Source organism: Talpa europaea (assembly GCF_964194135.1).
Source record: "Talpa europaea genome assembly, chromosome: 12".
NCBI classification, from domain to species: domain Eukaryota; kingdom Metazoa; phylum Chordata; class Mammalia; order Eulipotyphla; family Talpidae; genus Talpa; species Talpa europaea.
Genome location: NC_140079.1, coordinates 94,552,251 through 94,564,853, shown reverse-complemented (window position 1 = coordinate 94,564,853; position 12,603 = coordinate 94,552,251). Strand labels below are relative to the sequence as shown.

Sequence of the window (12,603 nt, the reverse complement as noted above, 5' to 3'; positions counted from 1 at the left end):
TCAAAAAGCCACATCATAGCTGAACTCACTTATCTGTTGCTATATTTATAATTCAAGATAATTATTGTAAATCAACCCTACATAGAATTTAAGATTGGGAAAATTAACATACAGCAAAGAATATCATTTAATTTTTTGTCTTTTCTTCAATGTACTATGCATTTTCCCATTGACAAGAGTAATACACTGAAACACCCCCTGTCAACTATGAAAAGCACCACAAATAGAGCAACATCTTTAAAAAAAACTGAAAGAATAACCCAGAAATCTATATCCAGCTAAAATATCCTATGTGAATTATGGCAAGATAAAGTTTTTTTTTAGATAAAGGAAAAACTAAAAGAATCAGTTGCCACGACACCAGCACTATCAGAAATACTGGCGGAAGTCATTCAGGTTGAAATGAAATGACAGCAAAAAGAAACTTGGATCTTCAAGAACGAATTAAGACATTTGAAATGGTAAATATCTGGGTAAGCAAAAAAGAAGTTATCCTCCTAATTTCTTAAAATGCATAGGACTGTTTAAAGCAAAGTGAGAAAAACTCTGTGGGATTTACAATGAGTGCAGATGTAACCACAGCAGGAAAGACGGTGGGGAATGGAGTACACGAACCTGTACTAACCCAGGGTTATACAACCATGGACAGTGGTGTAATATGAACTCCAAGTAGCCTGTAAAAGCTAATGTTAGACAAGGTAGACTTAAAAATGATAGTATTATAAAAGGTAGAGAAGAACAGTTTATAATGATAAAGGAGGCAATTTATCAGGAAGACCGAACAATGATAAATGGGTATCTACTAATAACACAGCCTAAAAATACATGACTGAAAATTGACAAAATTATAGGGGGAAATAAATAAAATCTCCTGTGATTTTAACACTACTCCCTCTTAAAAAGTAATAACACTGCTGAATAAAACATCAGTAAATACACAATATCTCAACAATGATGGTATTGATAAACCAAAACATAAACCACAGAATTCACATTCTTTTCAAATCCATACAGTATATTCAAGAACAGACTTTATGCTAGGTCATAAAGTGAATTCCAGTATCTTTAAAAGGACTGAAATCTCTCATCACAACAGAATTAATTTAGAAATTAGTAACTGTAAGAAAGCCAGGAAAATTCAAAGTACCTGGAAATTAACCCGTTTCTAGATGATCCAGGGTCAAAAGAGAAACTAGAAAGCATCTAACTTCACCATGAAAATGCAATATATAATTTGTGGAATGTACCTAAAGCAGTGCTTAGAGGATAATTTGTGGCTTTAAATGGTTATTTAGACTTTTTAAAGAATTTATTTAGAATTTTTAAAAGGTCAAAATCCATGACATGGAGAGACTCTTAGCTACATACTGCTAGCTGGATGTGAGGCCTGGCACATCCACAGAGGAAGCGAATAGCTCCAGCTAGATGGAAAAACTGGGGCAGACTTGCAAACTGTCAGATGGTGAATGCATCCCCACCCCAGCTGGCAAAGGCAGGAAGCTCTGCTGGCTGGAGGTGTCTGAGCATGGCACCTGACCAGTCACTGGCTGGCCACGGAGCTACATTGACTCAGTGGCAACTTCTAGAAAACCAGGCTTTAAAAACTTGAGAAGAATTTTTTTTAAAACCAGTTATATAAGGTTCTACTTCCAGAAGAGCAGAGTAAACCCAAAGGAAGGAGAAGGTATAAAAAGGGGGGCAATGGGGAAGCAGAAATAACAAAGTAAATAACAAAAAAACAATACAGAAAAACAAACTAAGCCAAAAGCTAGGTTCTTAGAGAAGGTCACCAAAATTAGTAACCCCAGAAAGAACGATTCAGAAAGACCAAGAACACAAGCCACCACTATCACAAAGGAAAAGCAGTTATTACTACAGACTCCACAAACATTAAAAGGCCGACCAAAAGCACGGGTCACGTTTAAAGTTATAAGCAGCCTTTTAGCAAACACAGCGCTGTATAACTGCCTCAAAGAGTCATGTCCAGAACTCCAGTATTTATCTGTTCAGCAGAATCAAAAGCTGTGCTTTTTAAGCCTTCTTTCACACAAGCACACTCACACTTTGAACTAGTTACTTCGGACTGAAGTGAAGCCAAGCACCTCCCCACCCCAACAAATCATCCTGAACAAGCTCTTACAGCAGCACAGCAGGAATGTGTGTAACTACCTGAATCTGGGCTGGATTTATAAAATAGTTGTTAGCTTTCTACCTCCTTTAAAGTATCTTCATCAGTTTCTGCTTTTTAAAAATTTCTTGTAGTAGCCCAGTGTGCACCAATCTCCAGCTTTCAAATGAAAAGCTCCTTTTCTCAAGCTATTTCTGCGAAGATTACAGGCAGACAGATAATGTTAAGGACACTCGATACAATGTAATATGTAAAGGTTGAGAGTAAGACTAGAATGTTCCCCTATATTTGAAATAGTCTTGAGCTCTTTCTCCCATTTAACAAAATTTTATGAGACACAAAAATCATAAATACAGATGACTGATTCAGATGTAACCATTAAAGGTGATTTCTTACTGACTTAAGAGAAAAATTTTCCAAATGTGAGGCTAAGTGACCTTCTCCAGGGCCTCCAGCCCACACTGGTCACCACTGTCTTATCTGAAGAACCAGAGGCAAAGAATGTTGAAGGTATGACTCGTGGATCATCGCTATCGGAACACCCCAAAGCTGCAAGGGACCCTTATCTTCACAGCAATAACAAACAATAAAACAACAGGAATCAAGCCAGATGACGTGCCCATTCGTAAGAAGGCTTTCAATAATCAGTATAAGGGTTCCTAGAAAAAGACGATCATATTCAAGATGTTGAAAATGGTTTTTAAAAAGTCTTCATTACACTTAGAGTTATCAAAAGGAAAAGACAGGTGTCTGTTAAAAATGTAATTCCTTCAATGTAAATCAAAAATATTTTGTAACAGTGCCAAAAAAGCCATTATAAGCTGCTATATAAATAGGCTTTTAATGATTTTTCCAATGTTACATTATTGCTCTAACAGACCCTCTGTGTTTCCGCTGAAATGAATAATTTGTTTTAGGTAACAAAGAGGACTTGCAGCACATTAGATACCCGAGGTCTCGCGCATGGTTAGAATTACCACTATGAAAATAAAATTTACGTTGCCTTTCATGCAGTGAAACATCTGCATAAATTTAGAAATCATGGCAAAAAAAAGGACAGATGAGATAGATCCATCTTGTACATGGTGTGTCATTTTACATCATAATGCCTTGAATATCATCCTTTTCCATCTATAAATATTTAACAATATTTATTAACATCAGATACTATTCTAGTCACTGAAAACACAATGCGGAATGAGAGAGAGTCTCTGCTCTCCGAGAGTTTACTGTCTATGAAAAAAAAAAAAAAATCAAACAAGGTATATCAATCAAGGCTGCCAGGCCAGCACAGAGAATGAGCTCTGAGCCCCACAAAGGGGTCCTGGAAGACATCTGGAGAGACTCTGTTTTGGCTGAGAAAAGGAGGGCAGCAAGACACAGCCAGGCTCTGGAGGGAGGGGGTGAATGAAAGATGGCCTCTGCCAAGGACACCCAGCCCCGGGTCCAGCAGGCATTTATGCGAAGACCTGTCTATTCTGTTCAAAGAGAGCGTGGAGTGGAAAATTAGATTTTACTGGTAAAGCTACACGTATCAAAAGATTAGAGTCATCGACCTCTTAATCTAGGAGGTAAAAGGGTAAAAGGTCACAACTTCGCCTTGGCTTCCGCAATCCCTATACCATCCATTCAACACACTCACCCACTTGGCACAGGAGGACCGAGGAGTGAGCAGGGCAGTGCAGACCATCCCAGCAGGGCTGCTGTGCCCCACGATGCTGCGGTGCCAGTCCCTGCCTTCGGTAGTACTGAGGAAAACTTTTAGCTTAAAAGCTACTCTTCAAAGAATCATTCAGTAATAAGTAAGGGGGCAGACGTTACTGGACATGGGGTGTGGTATGGGGGGAATGTGAAAGAAGTGCTGACACCCCGCACACAAATTTATGCTACTGACTTGTGTTTTACAGATTTCAAAGCAATTTTACGCATTCTCATTTTTACGCTTCACAGCAAGGGCAGTCAAGCAGGTATTTTAATAATCACCTACCATTTGTCAAGCACTGCTGGTGGACTGCCCGGCCCGTTGTTGGGAATTTAATATCCATGATCTGATTTCACAAAGTAATCATCATCTCCATCTCTCAAATGAGGAACACGGGGTTTAGAGAGTCTACATAACCTGTCCAAAGACCCAAGGCTCACAAGTGGCAAAGCCCGTGTTAGTCCCCATGTCAGTGACTATAAAGCTGGCACGTCTACGTGTGACACTGCAGCCGTACAAACACACTATACCACTATACACACTATAGGCTTCAGCGAGGAGTAGCTTCTGAAGTGTAGCACCCAGCAGAGGAAGAGTGGCTAGACTTTCCCAGGGGGGAGGTCTAATTTGGCGTTCTCCCAGCCACACTGAAGCCACACCACAGACTTAATCGCAGGGTCCCTGTCTTCCATTTGAAGTTATCTTTAGCTCCTAATAATTCAGTCCCTTTGGATGTTATCTAAATTGTCTTCCTAAGGATTGTGGGGGAATGTCTTACAGAAACAGATCTAAGCAAATACTTAAGAAGCAACATCATTCACATCCTGCATCCAACATTATTCCTGGTGCTATGTGCTCCTCAAGTATATTTCACGTTGAAATCTACTACTACAAAATAAAAGTTCAAAGCAATGCCAAGCTTCATATACATAATCTCATAATATCCACTATCATCCAGACCATCACCCTCAATTGACAGAAAGCTTATCAAGGTTAAATAATTTGCCCAAGGTCATATAATGTAAGTAGTGTTGCAATACGGTTTCAGAGCTTAAGCTTTTAGTCCCTACAATACAGTCTGTAGTCTGACTATGCAATGGTCAGATAATTTTTTTAAAAAGTACAATAATCCGAATGGGTGTATTTTCACAAGCTTTCATATGCTATTACTCATATAGTTACATTATAAAAATTATATGGTTTTAGTTTGTGATATTTTGTTAAATAAAAGGAAAAAATAATTTAGATATAGCATTAAAAATTTTCCATTTCTCATATTAAAGACCAAGGTATTTGAAATCTATTAGACTAAATAGCTTACAATACATATTTTCTTCAGTAATTCATGCTTAGAAAATAGAATGTTTTGTGATGGTTAATATCAAAACTATTTAAGCTCCAATGAGAGATGTGAACCTATTTAAATTTAATCCTATTTAAAAGCAAATAAAATATCTTTCAAAGAATTTGCTTGTAAAACAAGTATCTTATACAAGTTTAATGGAAGGATTAAATCACAAAAATTTATACACGGGAAAAGTACAGAAATGAACAGGTCAATGCAGGTCTCAATTCTTGGTATCCTCACCCCACACACACACCATCTTCCTCATTGCCGCTTGACATTCTCAAAGTAAATTTGCAACTCATTTTTTTTAAAAGCACAATGGGAAAGGACACAGAAAGGAGGTAAATGAAAAAATACATTATGTAGTATATCTAACTAATCAATAGATTTGTCTTAAGTTCTTATTTCATGTGATAACTTACTAATTATTTATTTCAGAGAAAAGCCCCCCAAAAAACCCAAGCAACAATGCTTGTAAGCAGCTGACTGATCCCATAGTGTTTAGATGGGAAGGGAGGCTCCCACTTAAGTTAATACACAAAACATAAGTCCAAAACACTTACCAATTTGTACTTGTTCAGGCTGGCTGAGGGAGACAAATGCTGATGTGTCATCAATCCAGGATATCTGAATGTTACCTGAAATATCAAATTAAAAGTAGAGTGAACACCTGATCATTTAGATAGTTACCAGATTTCACATGTACATCTGATATATTTCAGTATATGTATTAACAGAAAGAGAGATGAGGTGCTGGTTTAAAACCTGATCAAAATTTCAGCTATAATCTACTATAACAGTATAGCAGTTATTTGGCTTACAACTTCAAGAGAACAGAAAAACGGGGGGGTTGAGGGGGGAAGCTACTAAAAATTTATTTTAAAAATGAAAGAAAGATCCCTTCTGGATTAAATCCTAGGGTGCCTCATCATATGAGTAATAGCATATGATTCAGATTATTGTACTTTTTAAATCCTGGGGTGCTTCATCATTAGCCAAAGTTAGAGACTTTCCTTCCAAAATCACTCATAAAAATCAGAGACCACAGAAGTTCAAAAACACAACTATTTCTTTCTGAAGACACAAACTTCAAAAACTATGAGTAGAAACATAAAATGAATTAATGTAGCAAGAATATGAAAAATGGGGGGACTCCCTGTTGGCAGGGGTTAAAGTCTCAGTGCTATGAAGCTATCTCCAGCCACTGCAGCACGAGTTCGATCAGACAGTGGGATGGAGATGGCTGAGGAGGAGAAAGGTGATGAGGAACAGTGGGGTAGGAAGCTGGAGAAACGAAGAAGGAAAGCAGAGATCGAGTTATTTGCTGCCACACTTCCTGAAGAAGTACAGGGGACTGGAATTTTTTTAAATGTATATAAACAGCACCAGAATTTAGCAATGAAAAATATTTTAATTCCTGCTAAAATTTTTCAAAGGCTAGAATCCTTGACAGTTACTATCTTCCACTGTCAAAGAAAAAACCCTCACTTTTTGCTGCACAGTGAGGCCCCCTGTTATGTTCTCAGATACAGAAGTCACGATCATGGGGTCACCTCTCCCTCTTCCCCCGTGCATATTGTCATTTAGATATATAATAGCAGTAAACATTTATTGAGTAGTTACTATATGCCACACACTAGTCTATAGATTAGCTCATTTAACCCTTATGACAAGCCTATGAAAGAGGTGGCATTAACATTATTTGATGATTATTGTTATTATTACCTTCACCAAAGACACAGGGATAGAGAGGCGACTTGCCTGATGTCACACAGCTGAAAGCATTTATTTTATTTAGTCGAAATTTGACTACAAAGGGATAAGAACTTAATACGAGATTTTAAAAAAACACATATCAAAAGCTTTCAAAGGAAATGAGTCACTGCATTTCTTTATCTGTATTTAAATTAAAAACCAAGACTAGAATTCAGAAGACTTAGAGACTACCAGCAAAAACTAGGATAACTTTTCAGAAATATGGTTCCACTTACTTTTCTAAAATTAAGTGTGTAAAGCTTTTTACTTACAAAAACTAACGTGCTTATTTTAGAAAATACAGAAAAGCATAAAGAGGGAGAAAAAATCCTACCTAAAACACTTCTTGATCATAACATGATACTTCTTTGCAGTCTGATTTCTATACAATGCTTTTTTAGTTATATAGAGATCCTACTTTGTATCTGCTTTTCACTCCAAATGTTAAAACAGAAATACCTCTACCAACTCTTAAACAGTTTCCATAATTTTAATGGCCACATACCAGTCTGCTGAGATACATAAACATTCATTAAAGAGTCTGCCTGAGCAGTTAGGTTTTTGCTACCTCCATTCACTTTATCCAAGAATTTTCAAAGAAAACAAATTAAATACTTCATTTATTAAAATAAGGAGGCAATGCTGAAGACGTATGAGCTTAACAGCCTTTATAACCCTAACCAGAAAAAGGCTCAACTGAACATGATTGCCTGGCTTGATGGAAAGGAAACAGCCACTCTGCCTGGCACACACCACGCGCCTTGGTCCTCTGAAACATGTTTGCCTGCTTTGACTATTCAGTGGCAAGTGGTAACCACCTGCCCTTATCAAACAAACATTCTCTGAATTGACACTGGAAATGATTTGTCCTCAACTTATTTTCCATGGTCAGCAACAGGACAATCATAGTAAGTACACCTTACTTTCCATGAATTAATAGTACTCCCTTGTGGAACTCCAAGTTCCTCAGATCACATTAGCTCAAATAGAGCAGCATACTAAGCTCCCCTCCACAATTCCACAGGTAAGATTAAAACCTTTATCTTAATATTAATTTATGCTCAAACTGAAGCCATCCATGTATCTCTAAAACAAGTGTAGCAAAATCATAAAAAGCAGGTGTGTGCTTGTGATTTACTTACCAAAGGCACTGAAAAGCTTGTAAAGGTCACTGGTTTTCCATTCTTTAGGGAATGTCACATGGAGAACATGGTCACGTTTAGGTTGCACTATAAGACAAATTATTAATGAGAGGTTGATAGCTGAAAAATGAACAAATGAACACTACACCAATGGTTCTTTGATGAAACTAAGGCCAAGTTTTACCAAGGGTTGTCCTTTCAAGATGTTTTACTAAATTTTTGCTTTCTCCTTTTAATCTAATTGTGTATTTGTTTATTTAGCATTCTGAATGCTACATGGTTACTGAACATGGGTTACCAAACATGGGATTGGCAGAACTCTGCCATCTTAGCCTACACACAAGGTTCTGATACTTCATAGAACCCCAACACAGCCTCCCTTGTGGCGTAGAGGTTAAGTCCCACCACTGTCACTGCTACATCCTGAGTTCAATCCCTGGCCAAGGAACTAACCCACATGGCCCAGCAGACCTCTCCTGTCTTACCCACTGCTCCCCTTAGCAGTGTATTTCAGTCAATCCACCTGTTCTGCTCCCCACTCTACCTCTAGTGAATCCTCTTATCCCCTACACCTCTGGACTACATTCCAGCTCTTCTACATCAAAATAATAATAATAATAATAATAATAATAATAATAATAAATTTTTTAAATAAATATATAGAACCTACAACTTGAACACTAGCCATGCTATACAGAAAGATCTTTTTTCAAGAAGTTCCTATGCAAATTTCTTTTTTAAAAAAAGGGTTGTCCTGTTCAAGGTGCTTTACTAAACTTTTTTTTTCTTTTTTTTTTTTAAAGAAATTTTTTTTTAATAGAGGCATGTTTTATTTATTTATTTGTTTGTTTGTTTTGTTTATACATGCACTGGGTACAGTCAGAAGCGCGGGAGGGTGAGAGAATTCACCAGAGCCAGAGTGGGAAGCAGAGCAGGCAGAAGGACTGAAGTACACTGCTGAGGGGAACAGCGGGCGGCAGGAGAGGTCTGTGCGCCATGTGGGACCCTCCTCTGGTGGCCGGGGAGCAGCCGGGGATGGAACCGGCGCCCCAGAGGCCGCGGGCAGCTTCGCAACCCAGCGCTCAACCGCTGCGCCACCAGGGAGGCCCTGTTTTACTAAACTTTTGCTTTCTCCTTTAAATCTAATTGCACATGTGCTTATTTACTTAAAAAAAAAAAAAAAAAAAAAAAAAAAAACACTGTCCACACTAAATGGGCTAATTGTGTTTAAGCAGCATCTGTCCTGAGTCACAAACTTGTGCTCTCATCCCAGACCCACAGGGTAACTGTACAACTCCGAGCAAGAACCCAGCCGCTCTGCACATTCCTGGTTGTAAATTGGGATTGCGGAGAGTCAGCTTGCAGAATTGTTGTGAAAACGACAGTTGAACATGTTAGTCTGAGATGAAGTATGACAAAGCATGGCCTCAAACTGTTGTGCAAAAGATTGTCATCATCAAGCAGGAGTCACCCATTTCTACATCCCTTTGAATTGATGAAGGCAAAGAAACCAAAGGCAAGGAAAGAGCAATGGGAGAGAAGGGCGGAGGGTGATGGGAATAAATTATCCTTCTAAGGTTTTCAATAAGAAAAGTAAATCATCCTACTAAGCTTAAATATATGCATATGCAAATAACTAGAAAGTAAAGTGCTTACTGGGTTACTGAGATAGCTAGTGCATCTTAAAGTCTACTGTACATCTTATAGGACATTACGAGTATAGAGTTCTGAGTGAAAATTGAAAAAAAAAAAGAGAGAAGATATCGTTTTTAAAAATTCAACTCATGCATCAACTGGAAAATTTAAGTACAGAGATGAGTTAATCAAGGCCCGAGGGTACCATTAACTTAAGCACAGTATTCCTATCAACCACAAAATCACTGCCCATTTTTAAGTGAATAAAGCTCTTTCTTCAGTAATAGTTTTCCTGTTATCCCTTCCAAAACACACACTTAAATGTGCAGAGGCAATGAGAAAATAAAAATTCACTTACAGTCTGGGCCTTCCAAGTTTAGATAGGGGATATCCATGACTCTCATAAGAAATAACCTACAAAGAGAAAAGAAAAAAAGAAGTAATGGATTAATTTCTTTTAAAAAACTGATACAGGCATCTATTAAATTTCCTCGAAGATGCTTCTTGATTATATTACTCCATTTCTAATGTCATTTGTAAAAGTTCTTAAGATGGACATCAAAAGTTTTTCTCTAGGGCTATATATTCAACATAAATAGGGAGCCAATTGGTCAAACTGGTTATGCCCAATACCCACGACCAGTCCTGGTTCTCAGAGGCTATTTAGTAAGCATTGCGAAAGGAGTGAAATTTGCAACAAAGAGCTGCCTTGTTAGTCAAGAGAAAGTGAGAAAACAAATATTTATTTCTGAGTGTTAACCCTCTTCCTGGCTTATGAACACTGTCCCTATGAGTTGAGTAGTGGCCCTTAGGTTGGTGTTTTGTGAGCTGAGGACAACAGTACAGTTTCTTTTCTTTCACTGAAATGCAAAATCATTTGGATGGATCTATCTCTTACTGGGTGGACTGCAGAGTCTGGGGTAAGTGACTAAGCTCACTGTGATCATATAGAGGCTAGCTCTCTGTTGTAAAGTAAGTGCCAATCTCAAAAACTCACACCATCATTGTCATTGAAAACCTATTAAAATCCCCATGCAAACCAATCCTTGGTAAAGAAAATGATCACCCTGATAGAAACCGCTGTAATTAGTTTAGGTACACCTTCCAAAAGGGATACAAAAGCACTTATTAAAGTGTATTTGTAAACGACCACTCTCGGTAATGCCATTCAATTTTCTTTTATTTGTGAGATTATGGAAGAACTATCAGGCATTCTCTTGTTTGTGAGATGATTTTAATGAGGTTAAGATAGTGATATATTGTGTAGAGACCACATTATACAGCAAATTATAAAGGCAGTCCAAGTGCCCAAGAAGCAATTAGTTTGGCTTCACTGACCTGCAATTAAGCTGCATTATTACCAGGCATTCAAAAGCCAAGCAGGGCATGATCTAGTTTACAAATGGAACCATCAGCAAGAAAAACACTGTTGTGTTGACACCAGAACAAACATAAGTCATGGTACTCGGTGGCTTGAGAGCTTGTTCCCTGGACTACAATTCAATAAACCAGATCCTAAGGTGAAAAACTGAAGAAACCAAATTTATTTTAGGCTCATGTGAACTATTCTGATCTGGTAGTTGTTTCGCTGAATTTAAGAAACAGGATCTGCAATGTCAGAAGACAATAAGAACATAAAGCACGTAGTAGGTTCTCAGTGGTAGCAGCTATTACTATTATTGGAAACCAGAAACTGGCAAATTATTCCTGAACTAGAAGGCTGAATATTTTTATGATTCAGATAATTTTCAATTATCCATTTAGTAAATTTAGAGATGGTGTCCAAGCTAAAAAAAAAAAAAGACTTTAATTTAAAAGTTCATGTGTATCAGAAACCACAAAAATATTAATTTTTACGCTAATTTCAAAGAAAAGTAAAAGCTGAATTGACAAGATGCTCTTTGTTATGCTGTCAAATACCTGATCATCAAAACCAACCTTGAGATTCAATAATATATGGGGGTTGGTAAATTACAGTTCATCATTTCAACAGAATATTAAACAATCAAAATAAGTCCAAAACTTCAAAACGTAGATAAGTGGTGGTACAATTTTAAGTTTTAAAAAGCACAAAATTTTAAGATTACAGCTTTGTAAAATATTTATGTCATTACACCAAGGATAATACCTCTCCCCCCGCCCCTCCCCCAGGAAAAAAGCCAATGGGTTTGGGAAAATGAGCTTTGGGGGTTTTTTTGTTTGTTTTTTTTACATTCCTTTCACTATAATTTCATTAACGTAAACAAGAAGACAAAGGCTGCCAAAACGGGAGGGGGGGTTAGGTTTCAACTAGAGAGGTTTAGAGAAAGCCCAAAAGTGGCAAGCCAGGGAGCCAGCCTTCGGCAGCCTGTGCTCCTTCACCTGAGGTGGGAAGAGGTGTGGAGAGCAAGTTTTATTTCTAAAATCAGCACATCTCAATAACAAGTACACAAAACCTATTTTCCTATAAATACAAACAAGGGTTACTCTTGATAAGACTTCCCAAATTTATCTCACCATGTGAATGTTTAAAAAACACTTTTGAAAGCTACCTTCAGTCAAGCAACATCCAGGCTATTTGTTCTCTAATATTTCACCTGAATCGTAAATATCACCGCTGCTATTTCAAATCTATTCTCAGCTGAAACAGTCCAAAGATTTTTTATTAATTAATTGACTCTACCTTTCTGCTTACTCAATAATCTGTCAAAAAAAAACCAAAACTTGTTTCAAATGAATTATTAATAACACTTCTCACTTTCCCCCTCTGTCTCCAGCTTACCCTGGACTTTAAAAGCGAGAACTGCAACAGTCCCAAAGCGGGAAGAACAGGAAACCAGCTGTGTGAGTGAGGCTCTGCAGATGTGCCAGTGGACAGAGCTGGGCCTTGCAATCCCGAGACCCACTAAAACTG

The 12,603-nt window shown here is 37.7% G+C and overlaps 1 protein-coding gene across 2 annotated transcripts in view; it reads right to left on the bottom strand.

Moving 5' to 3' along the window:
• PARN (poly(A)-specific ribonuclease) overlaps nt 1-12,603 on the bottom strand; it is a gene marked incomplete at both ends in the record, with an annotated part of 137,131 nt that overhangs the window by 80,302 nt on the left and 44,226 nt on the right. For both annotated transcript variants that reach the window (XM_084250657.1, XM_084250658.1), the window contains 3 exons: nt 5,742-5,816; nt 8,076-8,162; nt 10,069-10,124. In XM_084250657.1, the coding sequence (XP_084106783.1) occupies nt 5,742-5,816; nt 8,076-8,162; nt 10,069-10,124 (218 nt within the window). The remainder of the gene's footprint in view (nt 1-5,741; nt 5,817-8,075; nt 8,163-10,068; nt 10,125-12,603) is intronic.